Consider the following 17,819-nt stretch of genomic DNA (forward strand, 5'->3'; position numbering starts at 1 on the left):
CTTTGTTCCCAGACCAGGGATTGAACCCGGGGCCACAGCAGTGAAAGTGCGAAGTCCTAACCACTGGACTGCCAGGGAACTTCCAAGTCCAATTTTTAAGAATACATCCCAAAGGTGAGTCAGCAAGAATAGAGGGTGTTAGACCCATATTGGACCTTAACCAGGCACAGCGTCTACCGAAAAGGCATCCCTAGAGACTTCCCAGTAGCGCAGTGGATAAGACTCCGCGCTCCCAGTGCCGGGGACCCAGGTTCCAGCGGCAACTAAGGAGCCCACGTGCTACAACTAAGGAGCCAGCGAGCCGCAACTAAGGACCCTGCCTGCTGCAACTAAGACCCGGCACAACCAAATAAATAAATATTAACAAAACCAAACCAAACAACAAAAGGCATCCCTAGAGGAAAACAGGCCTCATGCCCTGTCCGCGAGGGACCTGAGGTTGCACTCTAGACTGGGGCTACCCCCGAACAGAGGACCTCTTGAGGCACCTTCTGTCTGACAGAGGCTTCCTGAGGCCCGGCCGATCACCCCAAGACCAGGAAGGGAAGTGGGTCTCGGGCCAACCCAGAGGGGGAAACTCACTGGTTTTGTGGCCACTCGTTTGAAGTACCTGGAGATGTTGGCGGATCAGGATGCACGGTCGTCAAGGGAGGATGTAAAGAGAAAGGGGATCTCACAGTGTGCCTGGATTCGCCCCAACGAGCTGCTGCTGCCGACTGCGCCAGCCGTTGGAAGTGAGGAGTCCCAAGGCTAGGGCCAAAGGACACTGCCACCCCATCAGGCAGGAATGGTCGCTCAGTACGGGACCGGGTTTTAGGTCTTCGATAGAGTCGCCTCGGCCAGGACGCTTTAATCCCCGGTCTCCAGGGACCTCAGACCATAGGCAGTGTTGAAGAGGCGAAAAGACCGTTTCCAGAACTTACCCCTTAGGTCGACAGCGAGTCGGAGTCCCGTCCCGCAGGCCTTTACCTCCCGCTGAGGAGTAGCCCAGGCTGGGGACCTTCAATTGCCTGGAGTCAGTAGGCTGATCGCTACGTGGTGGAAGACAGATCGGAAAGGGCAGAGAGAGCACCCTACCCGCCACCAAAATAACGCGGAGTGTGGTGATGGGGATGGCAACGCGGGCGGTAAAAGAATTTACTGAGCCAGGGACTTCCCTGGCAGTCCAGTGGTTAGGACTCTGCGCTTCCACTGCTGGGGGCAGGGGTTCGATCCCTGGTGGGGGAACTAAGACCCTGCATGCCGTGGTGCGGCAAAAAAAAAAAGAAAGAAAAAAAAAGGAATTTACTGAGCCAGAAGTGAGGGTACGAGTAGTTCTGGCACACAGGCTTAGCTGCTCCTCAGCATGTGGGATCTTCCCGGACCAGGGATCGAACCCGTGTCCCCTGCATTGGCGGGCGGATTCTTAACCAATGCCCCACCAGGGAAGTCCTGGATTGAAATTTTTAAACGGGAAAAAAATCAGATTTTGGTTCTTCTGTCAGGGCATCATCAGTAGAACTAGGCACCATTTTGTGGTCCATTTAATCCTCAATACAATTCTGCGAGGTAGGCAGTATTTCCCTCCTTTCGCAGAAGCTCGAAGAAGTGAAGCAATTGCACGAAGCCCAACGCCAGATACTGTTCGGATTCCAACAAGCAGCTTCACTCCCTTAAGGCGGAGCTACCAAGCAAAAGTCGCCGAGCTCCTCTGCCACAAACACAAGCAACTTCCGGGAGCTACCCGAGAACCTCCGCGCGCTTGCGCCGCCCCACCCCGCCCCGTGACGTCAACCATTCCATCCCGCCCTTTCTGGAACGCGGAGCTGCTGAGCGGGCCGGCGGCCATCTTGTGAAGCGGCTAAAGAGGTGGTGGCTGCTGTGGGCTCCGGGAAGCCGTTCGGTCTGGGGCTACCGACCGCGGGGCGGAGGCACTCGCGCGGGGGGTAACTCGGGTCTGGGTTCGGGTGCCGCGCAGCTTTCCCCGGTAAGACTCCCGCAGCCCCGGAACGGGCGGGGCTGTGCGGGGCTCGAGCCGCCCCTTGGTAGCCCGGGGCGGGGCCTTCGGAGGCCTCGGAGCCCGCCGCAGTGAGCTCCCTACGCTGAAGGGTCGGGGCATGGCTGCGAGGGGCCTGGGGCGCCGCTTGTGCCTCTCGGTCCTGAGAGGGTGCAAGTAGGACACAAGAGAGGAGGAGCCTGCCTACCGAAGAGGGGACGAGGCCGTAGCGAGGACGCCCCCGTGGTCTGAGAGGGAGGAGGCCAGAACTGGGTGGCCCAGCGGCCTGCGAACGAACGGGGACTGCAGTGAAAATACACTACATCCCGAATGAGCAAGATTCTCTATGCCCCCACGTGGGGCAGAGGTTAACTGTGCCCCGAAGTGAGGAGATAATCGTAGTGAGGACACTCCCTCCACCGGAAGTGGAATGGAGGCCCCGGTGGCCTACCAGAAAAAGGGGACTACAGTCTCTGGACACACGTGGGGGGAAGGAGCTGTAGTCGGTGCTCTCCCGTGAGTGTAGGAAGGAAGTCGGAATTGGCCGTCTTCTTGGCCTTAAGGTGGAGGCGGTTGCAGTGAAACGCTTCCAAAGCCCAGCGTTGGGGCGGGGCTTACCCTCCGGGGTGTCGTTAATTTGAGAAGCCGGCCCCGGTAGCGTGGCGTGAGTCCGCCTCCCGGGCCTCTTGGTCCCCGAGTAGGGAGGGGGCTGCTAAGAGCATCACCTTTACGCGTCCCTTGGGAGAGAGCCTCCAGCATCGAAGAAGGAGGAGGTCCAATGGGATGTGGAGGCTGGGTGATTTTGATGGAGAGTGAACGGAGTTTCTCTTTTGAAGGCTGGAGGTGGTAGTTTTCGGCCACGTGAAGTGGGTGCGAGGGGCTTTGAGAATCTGCAGGTTCATGACGGGGATGGTCACTAGTGCAGGAGGCTTAGCTGCTAGATTGTAAGTGCATGGACTGTATGTGTGCTTCCAATGTGTGATTTATAGTGAAAAATTTGAGCTCCGGTGAGGGTTACTCTCGGTTATTCAGCCCTGAACCTGCCGAGAGTTGTATACTGAAAATAGCAGGCTCCGTAAGAGAGGTTTCTGGACTCTAAAACCCTCCTTGACTCCGGATTCCCAGAGATGACCTAATGTAAATTGGGATAGTTGGCAGGAACCATTTTATATTATTTAAGACTAGGGTGATGCCAGTCAATATAAGCTACTAACAAAAAAATGTGATTGCAACAGAAGGTTTTGTTGAAGGAGAGACTTGTGACGAGTATTTCTTTTAGAGCTTCTTGCTTGAATGGTTGTAAATGGTATAATTTTTGTAAAATGCAGTACTAGCAACATGAATTGCTTTGGACTTTGTTATCTAGTTTACATTGTTAATGCATTTCAGAGCCTTTGCAGTTGAAGAAAAAAATCCTAGAAGTCTGGACGTACAGGCCGTTCCTGTTGGATTTTGTTTTTCAATTATAGAAATATAATACAAGACTGGTTGTATTTGTTTTTGAAATTTGGTAGTTTTGATAGCGTGGAGGATTCTGGATTTAGTGGAAGGAAATTGTGCTCAGGCATTTTCCAAGAATATTAAAACAATTGGGAAGAACTGTTACAGGTGGTTAAAAAAATTTATGGTAATTAATATTTGAAGAAAAATGTTTGGCGTGTTTATATAAAAGTTGAGGATGTGCTTGGTATTATTACTGGAAAAAAATGACGCAGGGAATGCATTTTTATATCATTTATATGCTTGATTATATATTGATTATTTTGTTTATGGATTGTGATGCATAATTTCAATTTTTCTTATGTTCATATCTGTTAGGTGAAAAATGTGAAGATTTAGAAACCATTGTGGTAGTTACTTGGAACATACTGTTATGTGCTAATACCAGAAAACTTCAGGCTTCTTTCACTTTCTTTGACATACCAAATGACTTGATTTTTGCGTGAGTTTGGGGGTTGTTGGTACAATCTGTAGATGTGAAACTTGATTTTGTGGGCCAGTGTGTTCCAGGTGCTGAAATCCACAGACAACGTTCATGCTGTTTTTATTCCATTTTGTAGATAGTCACTCCATCATTTCATTTGAATATTTTCTTCTGTAGATGAGGTAGGAAGAACTGTCAGTAACCGTTGCACAAAAGATGTTTTTAGATATCCCTCCCTAAAATGCAGGGACTGTCATCCATTTCTGTAATCTTCTGCCTGGCCCATAACTGCTTGATGAATATTTGTGAATAAGTGAATATTGTTAAGTGTTTTAGGTCAACTAAGAAAAATCACTCAATCTTTAGTTTTATCAGATTTTACTACCACCACACATACACATTTTGGTTTGCGCAGAGTTTAGTTCATTAAGTTTAAAGCCTTAAAACCAGTAGTGAGGGTGAATGTGGTTGGCTAGGTTAGAAGAAATATTGTTTCTTTGAAGTTTAAAGCAAGTAAGATAACGAACATTTTTGTTGGCATTTGGGGGGATTGAAAAATAACTTAATATTGTAGTGTTTTTGGCAAGAGAATAAATATCTTATTTAGAAATGTCTTTTGATTTGCTGTCTTTGAATACTGACTGGAGGTTAATGGGAAAGTTGAGTAACATGCTATCAAAGGTTTATATCTCCCTCAGTGTCAGAAGAATTGTTTTATTAAGAATGGTCCCAGAACCTGAAATGTGTTCCATTTGGGGATGGGGACAAAATCAAGTTGATGAAGCTGTGTTTTTTTCCATAATGCATACCATAATATGATTATGCTGTTTGTAGCATTGTGCCCATTATGATTGGTTCTCTGTTGCTCATCTCTGTGGTGAACATTTGAAGGGTGATTGTTTCTTTTGAATCTGAAGAACTTAGGTCTGCTGTACCCTGGTTCTTGTTGATCAAAGACTTACTATTGAACAAAGGTAAAATTCACTTTTGGATGTTTATTATCAAATGAAGAGTGGAAATGGTCGAGTTCTGATTTTTGCCTTGGCTTCCTGGTAAAGAGGATTGTTGTCAGACATTATCCTGCAATTCCAAGTTTCTGGAATGGCTAGTATTTAAGAAAATCTGTCTTGTCATAATAATATGCTAAACTTTTGTAGTAGTTTTTTGTAATTGTGCATACATCTGGAATTTGCAAGAAACAAAGCCATTATGTGGCTTAATTCTCAAGATAAAGTGCAAAAGTATACTAAAGCTTCTTGTCTTAGATCTTCTGAAGTACATCAATGGATTTAATGGCAAATCAAGCCCATTTTCTCTTTCCGTTATGCTCTCTGAATAGGTAAAACATGTATTTTAGGTGTTTTGTTGCTTAGGATTGTTTCAGTCTTATCTTTCTAAAACTCACCAAAGTTTAGAGGTGACTGGAGTGAATTTTTAAAAGTCACTGGAGTGACTGGTATCCTACATTCAGTTGCTAGCTGACAGAACGCAGGAATAAGTAGGTTCCTGGAAAATAGTGATACTTCTATTAAATTATTGTGCCCCTTTCGTTGAAACAAAATACTTTTGTTGAAAACAAAAGTATTTGAGTTCTCAATTTCTATTTGAAGGAAGAGCCATAACACCAAGAGTTGTGAAGTTCTGGCTGCTAACCTGAGCTTTCTGTGTACTTTCTTTTGGCATGGGGTGAGGTGTATCTTCCCTTGTGCTGAAATAGAAAAGATTAACAAATTTATGAATAGATTGATTTTGTACTTTAAATTGAATGAGTTGAACTAGGGATTTGCTGAATTCAGCTGGGCCTTTCACCTTTTCTCCTTGTTCAGTAATTTCTGGCAACCCTGTAAACATTTTAGGGAGTAGACCTAGAATGTTTTCTTTGGGCTTAACTGGCTGACCCCGAACTTGTTCCTCTCCAGTGGACATATGGTACCTTCTTGGATCTGGAAGGAAAGGGGCTGAGGAACCTGTTTCCCTTACCTTCAGGCCATGCGTCCTGGCCCCACACCAGACCTTTTGAATTGGAATCTTCAGTAGGAGTCATCACAAGTGTTTAACTAAAAAATTACCCTGATTCTGAGGCTCATAGAGTTAAACTTGTACATTTAGAAAAAAAATATTGCAATAATTCATGCTCTTCCCTGTTGAGTGTAAACTTTATGTAAAGCAAGCTTTTTTCTGTTTTACATTTCCCTTTGTGACCCGTTAGATAAACTACTAGATGTGGCTTGTTTTTAAATGAAGGCTTAAAATTCTAGATTTAATTTAATTTAAATTCTAGATTTAATTTAATTAATCAATCTAGAGGATCGATTGTACATTTAAAAGATTAACACAATGCTCTGGGCTTCTGAAGGTGTTGCTTATGAGATACAGCATATCTTTTTGTGGCAAAACAATCTCACTGTTCTTTAGTAACTTGAGTGGTTGTCCAGGTGATGTTTAGCTTGTTCTTTAGAAAAAGTTTGGAGTAATGCTAAAACGTTTGAATATGTCTTTCTGGTGATGAATATTAAGCTCAATGGTGGTATCTTGATCTTGAAAGATAGTTAAAAATAAGCATCATCATTCTAAGTAGGTGTCTATGGGTAATCTTATACCTAACAGTGACAATTTTCTTCTACTCTTTTGAATATAGTTGTCTAATCATTTGGTCATATAAATTGCTTGTAAATTGTTCATAACTTCACTAGTTTGGGAGAAATTCCAGTGAAAGATGAGTGACCTGTTTTTACTTTGGAAGGACTCTTAATATGCCGGACTTTTTTTTTTTTTTTTTTAACAAGTTTCTTGGAACCATTTTGGTGTTAGAAGAAAAAGCACTCTTCCTTAATATATTGAACTCTAGTGGTTTTAACCAGGAATTAGTCCTTATAGGCCAGACCTTTCACTTCACTTATGTTTTTTTTGTTGTTTGATTGCTATTTTGGTGCAAAGGAAAATATGTTGAAAGAGTAATTGCAGTAATTTCCATGAATATCCTTGAATTGATGACTTAATTTGTCCAGGAACTGTTACTATGTGAACTTGTGCTTTTTCATCAAAAATTTGGTGGGAACCTGAGGAAATAGGTCGCCGTTGGACTTGTGTTATGGAATTTTCTGGACTGGTTTAATCATCAAGTGATTAAAGCAATTACCAGCTGTGAAGCCGATCTTTATGACTGTTTTAGTTTTCGATTGATTCTTTCTTGGGCTAATTTATGACACATTCTTGATGTATGTAAATGTATAATGCTTTGAGAGAAAGCAACTTGAAAGCAACCAAATAATAAACGTGTGGGATTTTGGTACGTCTTTTTTTTTTTTTCCTAATACATTGTAATGATGTACTCCGGTGGTTTCAGACTCGCCCTTTAATATACAGTTCAGTGTGGCCTGTGCGTGTTTTGTGTTTCCTGCATTGATTTTTGCCTCCATTTATTCTCTATTGCAGTCTAAAAGTTGGTTTTAATTGGTTGCCCACAGGATTGACTTGGCCTCTACTTCTTGTTAAGAAAATACATCTCTTGTTTTATCAGGTAAGAGATTTTGAATAGAGGGTTTATTTTTATACAAAATAAATTGAGATAGCTTATTAAATAACATGAAAATATGTGTAATAACTAAATTGTGGTTTTTTGTTTGTAATAAGCTTATTTGAGGGATGGGAGAGGGGTGGACTGGGTGTCTTGAACAGTTGTTGCTTCCTTTGGGAGTCAGTTTTCTATGGATGCATTTCTTCTGCTGAATTCCTGATTATTAGGCAGTAAGTAGCTGTTTTTTTCCCCTCAGTAGCATTCTAGACTAACTACAAATATGGGTGCTTGTTATTGGTACGGTTTTTTAATATTCCTTTGCGGAATAGGTATAGAAAATGGGTCATGTTTAGAGTACAAATTGACTTTAGGTGGAACCTTAGTGATTGGAACCTAACTTCTTGTTAAATAACTAAGGTAAGCTCAAGCAAGATAGGTTGAAATGACTCATCTGTCAAACAGGTACTTTGTAGCAGAATAGCATATCTTACTTCACGTTTTTCAGAACCTAAAAACTCTTCCTGTTTAGATGACTTTATGAATAAATCTTGTGCACTGCTTTGGTTTACTCAGCCCTTTTCTAGATGGTAATTTGGGAAGACTTTCAATATCATGTTTTCACATGTACCTTGTACAGACTTTCACTAAATCCCTTCCCTCAGCTGCAGATGGTTTGAAGACTTAATTGTGTAGGTCACTTTAGCCCTGTGCTTAATTCTTGGGACCATAGCAAATTTCCATTTTATTGTGCTAATGCAAACTAACATCTCTCTCTCTCTTTCTCAAGTTTTGGGGATCTAGATTACCCATGATGTTTCCCCCAGTTAGTGATTAAGTGATTTTTGAAGTTGAACGGAATGCTATCTCATCTTTGCGTACAGCCAATATTCTAGAGTTAGTAAGGAGTGAGAATTTGATTCAATGAATCGGAACCTTCTTGATGAACTTCTTAAAGACTGCTAAATAGTACATAAGGGCAAAAGAGTCTGTTGGTGTGACGTTTTTAGTATTAATTTTTCTTGTTGACGCTTGCAGACCAAAAATGGAAAGCTTCCCCCGCCCCTTCCCAAATTTCTAATGTTTTATATGGTCTCGTTTTCTGTTTGCCAGTCCATCTTTCTGGATTAAGTTTGAAGGTGGCTTTTATTTTTGTGTATGTGTGTGTGAGAAAAGTGTAAAAGCCAAACAATATATTACTCTTTTGTGTGCAGCAATTGTAATATTGAGATATAATTGCAGATTTTGTTGCCTTAAATTAGTATTCATGTAATATTTGACATTGAAAAACTGCTTTCACGGAGTTATAGAATTCTTAGCGCTTGGAGCAGGAAACTTTGCTCTTCTAATGTTCTCATTTGAAAAGTGATGAAACCAAAGCTCAAATAATTTATAATTTTGCTAAGATCACAGAGCCAGTTTAATATAGGTTTATATTTAAAAGTTGATTTTAAAAATGGCTTGGATAACACCCTTTGTTGTTAACCATATAAATTTCAAATTAATATTTTTTTCAGTCGCAAGAGTTTGTTTTGGATTACTTTATACATGGCTGCCCTTCCATTTACTCTTAGAAACCATATGAATTGAAATACTGAAATTGTATTTAAGTCTGGGAGAAACTTTTCTTTTTTGATTATATCAAAATGGACATTATCTACAGAGATTAGTGAGTACCCAGAAATTCCACAGGAGTTATTTTGGGTCACAACCACTGAATAAAGTTCGTACACTAGTTCAAAAATAAAAAAATCCCTCTTTTTCATTATCAGCCCTCCCCTGTGGGATAAACAAGACTTTTTATTAAATGGAGGGCATGAGAATGAGTCTTTGGACCTGGGTTTTAATTAAAATAGCCATGGTGAATGGCACTGTAACCAGGTCCTACTTTTGGAATGATGACTACAGGTAACTGATATTTTGGCTGTTTTACTCAGTATTTCTTCTGGATACTTAGTATGTATTAACCTTTTATGTAATACGTAATTCCATATGTCATTTTCTTTAATAAGTAAAGCTATTTCTCTAATAAATAAAGTGGTTTCATCCTAGGATGAAATATGAAATCAGTTCTCATTTGAGACTTGAATCTGCTTTAGTGTTAAGTATTATTTGAAATTCATTATTATTCCCGCTTTGTTTCTGTTGTTTTGAGATTAAACCATGTAAAATGATACCAATAATTCTACAAAGTTGTCAAAACTTTATAAGGAAGATGCTGAGCCAGTTTTAAATATTAACTTTGATACATCTTTTGTATCTTTTCCCCTGTAGATTGTTAAACTTTGTTTCCTGATTTGACTTACACATTTCTTTTAAATCTTATTGAATAATTAGTGGTCTGAATGATGATATAATTGGTGATTTTCTTGTCCTATGGTGGTTTTTTCCTGAAATTTTTGAGTCTTGGGGCTGACTCAAACACACTTCTAAGTGTTTTCAGAATTAATGCCTTTTGGATGTTGAAATTGGGTTTTACATTGTAAATGGCATATAATATTCAGTTTTTAGAATATCCAAATTTAAAAAACGACATTGCTTGTGATAGTTTGAGGGAATACTTGAGGGCCTAATACGGTAGATGGTCATTCTTGTAGCTGAAAACTTGGTGTGATAAACAGGAGTCTGACCTGGCCGTTGCCTTTTCTCATCTGCAGGTGTGTGTGGTTTCAGCGCAGCATGGCTGTGGTCATCCGTTTGCAAGGTCTCCCAATTGTGGCGGGGACCATGGACATTCGCCACTTCTTCTCTGGATTGACCATCCCTGATGGGGGCGTGCATATTGTAGGGGGTGAACTGGGTGAGGCTTTCATCGTTTTTGCCACTGATGAAGATGCAAGGCTTGGTATGATGCGCACAGGTGGTACAATTAAAGGGTCAAAAGTAACACTATTGTTGAGTAGTAAAACGGAAATGCAGAATATGATTGAACTGAGTCGTAGGCGTTTTGAAACTGCCAACTTAGATATACCACCAGCAAATGCTAGTAGATCAGGACCTCCACCTAGTTCAGGAATGAGTGGCAGGGTAAACTTGCCTACGACAGTACCCAACTTTAATAATCCCTCACCCAGTGTAGTTACTGCCGCCACTTCTGTTCATGAAAGCAACAAAAACGTACAGACATTTTCCACAGCCAGCATAGGAACGGCTCCTCCAAATATGGGGGCCTCCTTTGGGAGCCCAACGTTTAGCTCAACCATTCCGAGCACAGCCTCTCCAATGAACACAGTCCCACCTCCACCAATTCCTCCAATCCCAGCGATGCCATCTTTGCCGCCAATGCCGTCCATTCCTCCAATACCAGTTCCTCCCCCGGTACCTACATTGCCTCCTGTGCCTCCTGTGCCCCCAATACCCCCAGTCCCTTCTGTGCCACCCATGACCCCACTGCCACCCATGTCAGGCATGCCACCCTTGAACCCGCCACCTGTGGCACCTCTACCTGCTGGAATGAATGGCTCTGGAGCACCTATGAATCTGAACAATAACCTGAACCCTGTGTTTCTGGGTCCATTGAATCCTGTTAACCCTATCCAGATGAACTCTCAAAGCAGTGTGAAACCACTTCCCATCAACCCTGATGATCTGTATGTCAGTGTGCATGGAATGCCCTTTTCTGCAATGGAAAATGATGTCAGAGATTTTTTCCATGGGCTCCGTGTTGATGCCGTGCATTTGTTGAAAGATCATGTAGGTCGAAATAATGGGAATGGATTGGTTAAGTTTCTCTCCCCTCAAGATACATTTGAAGCCTTGAAGCGAAACAGAATGCTGATGATTCAACGCTATGTGGAAGTTAGTCCTGCCACTGAAAGACAGTGGGTAGCTGCTGGAGGCCATATCACTTTTAAGCAAAGTATAGGACCTTCTGGACAAACCCATCCCCCTCCTCAGGCACTTCCCAGGTCAAAATCGCCCAGTGGGCAGAAAAGGTCAAGGTCAAGATCACCACACGAGGCTGGTTTTTGTGTTTACTTGAAAGGGCTACCCTTTGAAGCAGAAAACAAACATGTCATTGATTTTTTTAAAAAGTTGGATATTGTGGAAGATAGTATTTATATTGCTTATGGACCCAATGGGAAAGCAACGGGTGAAGGCTTCGTAGAGTTCAGGAATGAGGCTGACTATAAGGCTGCTCTGTGTCGTCATAAACAATACATGGGCAATCGCTTTATTCAAGTTCATCCAATTACCAAGAAAGGTATGCTAGAAAAGATAGATATGATTCGAAAAAGATTGCAGAACTTCAGCTATGACCAGAGGGAAATGATGTTAAATCCGGAAGGGGATGTCACCTCTGCCAAAGTCTGTGCGCATATAACAAATATTCCCTTCAGCATTACCAAGATGGATGTTCTCCAGTTCCTAGAAGGAATCCCAGTGGATGAAAATGCTGTACATGTTCTTGTTGATAACAATGGGCAAGGTCTAGGACAGGCATTGGTTCAGTTTAAAAATGAAGATGATGCACGTAAGTCTGAACGCTTACACCGTAAAAAACTTAATGGGAGAGAAGCTTTTGTTCATGTAGTTACTCTAGAAGATATGAGAGAGATTGAGAAAAATCCTCCTGCCCAAGGAAAAAAGGGGTTAAAGATGCCTGTGCCAGGTAATCCCACAGTTCCAGGAATTCCCAGTGTGGGAATGCCCAGTGCGGGAATGCCCAATGCAGGAATGCCCAATACAGGAATGCCTGCTGCAGGAATGCCCGGTGCTGGAATGCCCGGTGTCGGAATACCCAGTGCGGGAATGCCTAGTGCGGGAATGCCTAGTGCAGGAGGTGAAGAGCATGCCTTCTTGACTGTAGGATCTAAGGAGGCCAACAATGGGCCTCCATTTAACTTTCCTGGTAATTTTGGTGGGTCAAATGCCTTTGGACCACCACTCCCTCCTCCAGGATTAGGAGGGGCCTTTGGTGATGCTAGGCCTGGAATGCCTTCAGTTGGAAATAGTGGTTTGCCTGGTCTAGGACTGGATGTTCCAGGTTTTGGAGGTGGACCAAATAATTTAAGTGGACCAGGATTTGGAGGGGGCCCTCAGAATTTTGGAAATGGCCCTGGTAGCTTAGGTGGCCCCCCTGGCTTTGGAAGCGGCCCTCCTGGCCTTGGAAGTGCCCCTGGGCATTTGAGTGGGCCTCCAGCCTTTGGCCCTGGCCCTGGCCCAGGCCCAGGCCCAGTCCATGTTGGTGGTCCTCCTGGCTTTGGATCTAGTTCTGGAAAACCAGGACCAACAGTAATCAAAGTACAGAACATGCCCTTCACTGTGTCTATTGATGAGATTTTAGATTTCTTTTATGGCTATCAAGTGATCCCAGGCTCAGTGTGTTTAAAATACAATGAAAAAGGTATGCCCACAGGTGAAGCTATGGTGGCTTTCGAATCTCGGGATGAAGCCACAGCTGCTGTCATTGACTTAAATGACAGACCTATTGGCTCTAGGAAAGTAAAACTCGTATTAGGGTAGCTGTTCACATCAGTTCTTCATAGGGTAGATATAGTCTTCATAGTGCTGTGATTAATGCATTCAGATTGTTTTCCTAGTGTTTCCAGGTTAGAGCCTGTGGATTGTTTCAATTGCATATAGATTGGTTTCCATAACATAGAGCATTGGTTTACTGTTTACAGAAGACTCACTACCAGAGAGAACACAAAAATGATTTTGGCATACTATTAGAGAAACCATTTGTAAAACTCAAATGACCACATAAAGCTTATCCAGGAGTCTAGATTGGTTTTGTTTTATACCATATGGGGTGAAGAAAATAGAAATGTCAATAGAGCTCATTGAGGGTGCTCTTGCCAGCTGCTGAAAAATAGAAGCTGGCTACTCTTGGAATTTGGTTTAAAGCTGGACAGATTTGCTTTGTTATAGGGTCAAAGCTTTGTCTAAAGTCCTCATTTTCTTTAAAAATTGAATAAAATCTCTGTATACAGATTCACTGTATGTACCTTTATTGCTTCTTGAGGGTTCTTGCTGTATAGACAGTCCTTCTGAAGTTGCTGCTTTATTTGCCTAATTGACTCATTTGTAAATGAGCAGAATTGTTTTGTTGATGTTTTTCTAATATAAAACTCCACACTTGGTTTGTGCTATAACCTTGAACTTTGATTTCTAATGTCAGTCACACTTAAAACTGTGTGGAATAAGACGTTTGCCACAAAAATAAAATATGGAGTCCTCTACCTACCAGAGCCTTTTTGGTTTGACCGCCAAGTTTTAGTCAGTTTAAAAATTGTTCATGTTGTTTGGATGGCATCAAAAACCAGAAACCACTTTTAATGGTCATTGTTTAAGATGCCTGATTTGAAGTCTTGCCCAAGATGGACTGATGTTCTGGCAATTTCCTTCTGTCCCAAATTTATGTGAAATTTTGACCTGTAACTAAACAAAAAGGGTCCATTCATAAGAAAGCATTATTATATATAGGTCTTTAAAATTGTAGTTGAAATTGTTAGCTTTGTTAGCAGTAGTGTTAACAGAATAAAAGGTCCATAAGTTGGTCCATAGATCATTATATATTTAATCCTGTTAATTGGAGGCTTTTTGGTCTAGTTGTTTGATCAGGAGCCTGGTTACAAAAATTCCTTATACAGAGCACAAGTGCAGCTGCCAGAGGGGAGAGAATTGAGGCTCCTTGCCCTTTCATACTCTGGCATTCAGGACTAAGGCAGGAGGACCACGTGGGTTCTGGTTGGTGAGTGTCCTTGTCACGAAAACATTTGCCTTACAACGTCCTGCTCACTGCCACAAAAGGCTCTACTTATAGTTACTTTTCTTCTTAGTTAAAATGCTCTAAAGATGTGTCACATTATATTATAAACATGGAATGGGAGATTGGTGAGATATCATGAAAAACAAATTTTGTCTTTTACATGGGCCTCTGTCTTGGTTTGAAACATCCCCAACATTTCCTACAAATCAATTTACTTACAGAGGGGTCAGCCTTTTAAAAGAAATATTTTCTATTTAAGAAAAATAGTGCCTTTTGGGTGTTGCAATTCAGTGGAACACTGAAATACAGCGTCGTGTAATTTAGAGTTAAGAGTGGCAACAGTTCATTTGTGTGCTAAGATTTGGAAAGCTTTTTCATCACTACAATCTTAGAGGATTGACAGTACAGGATATTTTGTTTAGGGAAAGGATTATTTAGACTTTCAAAGAAGAAATGGCTGTGTTGTGGGTCTTTTGCTAATTCACGAATACAAATTTGCTTTGACAGATAACTAGGTATTGCCTCCTCAACTAAAAAAGCAATATGATGTTTGTATATGCTGTTCAATTTAAGTTTTCTGTTAAGTAATCATTTCTCATTCCAAAGACAGAGTGCAAAAAACTTCAGCGCTGCTTGGGAGTCTTATTTCAACTGCAGATTATTTTCCCCATTGGAAAGCTGACTATTTTCATTTTAGAAAAATGGGTTGTTTGAAGATGAAAGTCTTTTTATCTTTTTTCACAGTTTATTTTGGTTATGTGTTCATACGTTCTTATTAAATATTTCATATACTTTATTGCAACTACTTTGTTATTTCTACGTTTTAGATTAATGCTGAAAAGGAAAACTTGATTTCATTGTTCATCAAATTAAATAAATTAAGAAAATAGTGGTTTGTGTAGAAATTGGAGAGAATTGTGTTTCATATTTGGTTGAATCACAACAGTGCTTCTCTTGTTGTGAAATGTAATTAAATGCTTTGCCCTCTGGTACTTGATTTTTGTGTATCTGAGACTTATTAACATAGTGCTAACTGCTAAGCATACTGTTCATCTTGTTCTGGGCATTGGAGTTTGACTTTTTAAAAAATTCTTGAAAATATGTTCTGTGCAACTATTCATACCTCTCTTACCTGCAAATTTTCTCGTAAGAACTAGGTTTGGGGGGAAAATTTACATTATTTTCTCATTTGCTTTGTATGGTATGAAGGATTTGTAAAGCTTCGCTTAAAGTGGTGTGTATTTGTAAACACTATCATGATATTTTCAATCTTATGTGTAAATTTTATTGCCTGTTTTTGGTGACTCTGACATTAATAGAAGAGAAACTTTTCCATTAGGTTTAAACCTTCCCCCCCACCCCCCATTTTTTTGTTTGCTTGGTTTTTTTTTTTTTTAGCTTAAAGGGTTAGAGAAATCTACAAGATGTATTTTATAAATAAGCAAACTTGTAAACTTTTCCTGAACTTTAGTGAAACAGTTGGTAAGCAAAATTTGGAGGTGTGTTCTGTGTTTCCACTGCAGTTTGGATGTATAATTATTAGTGGCTTTTTTTTTTAATGCAACACTGTTAAGTGAAATGTAGTTTCTAGCTTTGTGCTCCAAGTTGTCAAAGCATTGTTAGTGGAAATTCCATTAGGAAACTTTATTCAGAATTTCAGAGAGGTAACAGTGTAATTAGGTCAGTCTTAACCCACTGGATGAAAATCTAGGGCTGTGTATGGAAGTAAGCAAACATACATTTTGGGTGGAAATAGATAAAAATAAGGATGCACGAAAGCCTTAATCAAACTCAAAGTCCCTTTTATTGGATTCCGTCATTGTGTAGAGGTGTGGGTCAAGGTTTAAAAATAAATCCACTCATCAGTTGAAGAACACTTTAAAAATGTGTAAAGAAAATGTAAAATTGCTGCTAGTCAAATCTTCTGGGAAGAATTTCTGGCAGTGATCACTTTTAAAAATTATTTCCCACTCTTGCAAACATTTAAATTGTTTTACTGGCAGTTCTGTAGTAGTCCAAACTTTAGAAACCAAACACAATAAAATAACTCATTGCCAATGTGGCCACAACAGTGCCAGCAAATACTGCCTTGGCTTCATTCAGCAGAGATTTTTGTTTATATAGATAAAGTCTTGAATACTGTTCAATAAACTTGTCACGAAATAAAACAGGCTGATGCTTTTAATGCTTTGACTGTACATGAGTACTCTACTGAGCTATACCATCAGGTATTTGGGGTTTTTTTAAAAACTCCTGAAAATATTTTGTGCCTTTGGAAAGGTGGCTTTGGTGATCTTGGAGGTAACAATTGTTGCTTATCCTTGTCTGCTAATGCTGAAGTGTGGAAAGAAGAGGATACCTGGAACTGCAGGGAGGAATCTTGACTCTAGGTCAGATCTGTGGTATCCACCTTTTCAGACTTAACATGAGTTTTGCTAGCAAGTCACTTTGTTATGTGGACTCAGAAAGAACTGAAAGCCAGATACTCCTTTTCACAAAAGGAGTTTTAAAGGGGGCTGTGAATTGTTTTTTAAAAACTGATTACTTTAGGAAATGGGAAAACAAATTTTCAGAATACATTGTCAGTTGCACATACCTCTAAAGCTTTGTTTTTCTTTTTTGTTTACTTATTTGTTTTTGCATTAGTATGTGAGGTATTTGAGGTGGGGAAGAGGGGAGAGGAATCAAAAATATAGCTGCTGTCCGACATTGATGCTCTGGTTTTGTCCTTTCCACATTGGTTCAACTTCTACTGAAAAAATTAGCAAATAAAAAGTTTCTGTAAACTCCGCAGAGTCTCTTAAAAAAAAAAAAATCTGGATTGGACTTGCAGAGAAATTAGTGGGTTGTTCCTTTTAACCAAGACTCTTGAAAAATGTTTGTAACTTTTATCTTTATCATGAAAGTTGTAGCCTGTATTTGAGTTTGAATACCGAATTTGTTTTAGAGAGGTTTAGACTAGACATAATTAATTCCAGGTAGTTGCTGATCTGTTTTTAAAATTACGACAGTTTGACTAAGCATTTGAAAAATCACAGAGTGAAATCGGCTGCCTAAGGATATCCAGAATGGCGTTTACCATCTTAAAGGGGTGGACTATGTGCTAATATGTCTCCGTTTATTGCTCAGGAGTGATCACTCAACTTCTGTAATTCATTGTTGTCTGCTTTCCATTGTTTTACATCAAGTAATAGTCTATCAGTTTTGTGCATCGCCACCGTTCTCCTTACCCCCCAAAAGTAGAGCTTTTACGGGATATGGTAGAATCCAAACTTATGGCTATCCTTTTTAATTAAAAAAATTGCTTGATACCAGTTTTGTCTTTTTAGCATAAAATCTTTAGATCACACTGACTTACTGTAAAATGTTCTGGAAAGAGTGTACTCTCGTGGTGGCACAGTTCTCTGATGCTGTAGTGACTTTTCTGGGAAAATTCTTCTGTTCAAAAAATAAGCAAGCTCATCTCTTATTGGTGCCTGCTCATGTAAATCTTAATTCTTCACTGTGCTATTCCTTGGTGCCTTGAGCTATTTTTGTGCCAGAGGATCTCACAAGCATCCTAGAATAATGGGTCGTTTTCTGGATCAACATAACTAGCAACAAGCAACTAAGGTGGCAGCTGCTTTTCTACATATTGCTCTACTACTGAAGGGGCAAAAAGCCACCTGATGCAAACATTCCAGCCCCAGGG

General features: G+C 40.8%; 1 protein-coding gene across 10 annotated transcripts in view; it reads left to right on the plus strand.

Moving 5' to 3' along the window:
• The first annotated feature begins 1,777 nt into the window (after positions 1-1,777).
• LOC114894396 (RNA-binding protein 12) overlaps positions 1,778-17,819 on the plus strand; it is a 37,548-nt gene continuing 21,506 nt past the window's right edge. Inside the window, exons 1-3 of one of the 10 annotated variants that reach the window (XM_029220998.1) lie at positions 1,791-1,966; positions 7,367-7,419; positions 10,071-10,213. Coding sequence is in view for 5 of the 10 variants with exons in the window: in XM_029220988.1 (XP_029076821.1) it covers positions 10,093-12,879 (2,787 nt within the window). In the remaining 5 variants the exon portion in view is untranslated. Of the gene's footprint in view, positions 1,967-7,334; positions 7,420-10,070; positions 16,961-17,819 lie in introns of those variants that run through there. The other 9 variants (XM_029220988.1, XM_029220993.1, XM_029220989.1 and 6 more) reach the window with 9 other exon arrangements.

Source organism: Monodon monoceros, unplaced genomic scaffold (assembly GCF_005190385.1).
Source record: "Monodon monoceros isolate NGI ecotype Baffin Bay Population unplaced genomic scaffold, NGI_Narwhal_1 Super_Scaffold_13, whole genome shotgun sequence".
Taxonomy (NCBI): Eukaryota; Metazoa; Chordata; class Mammalia; order Artiodactyla; family Monodontidae; genus Monodon; species Monodon monoceros.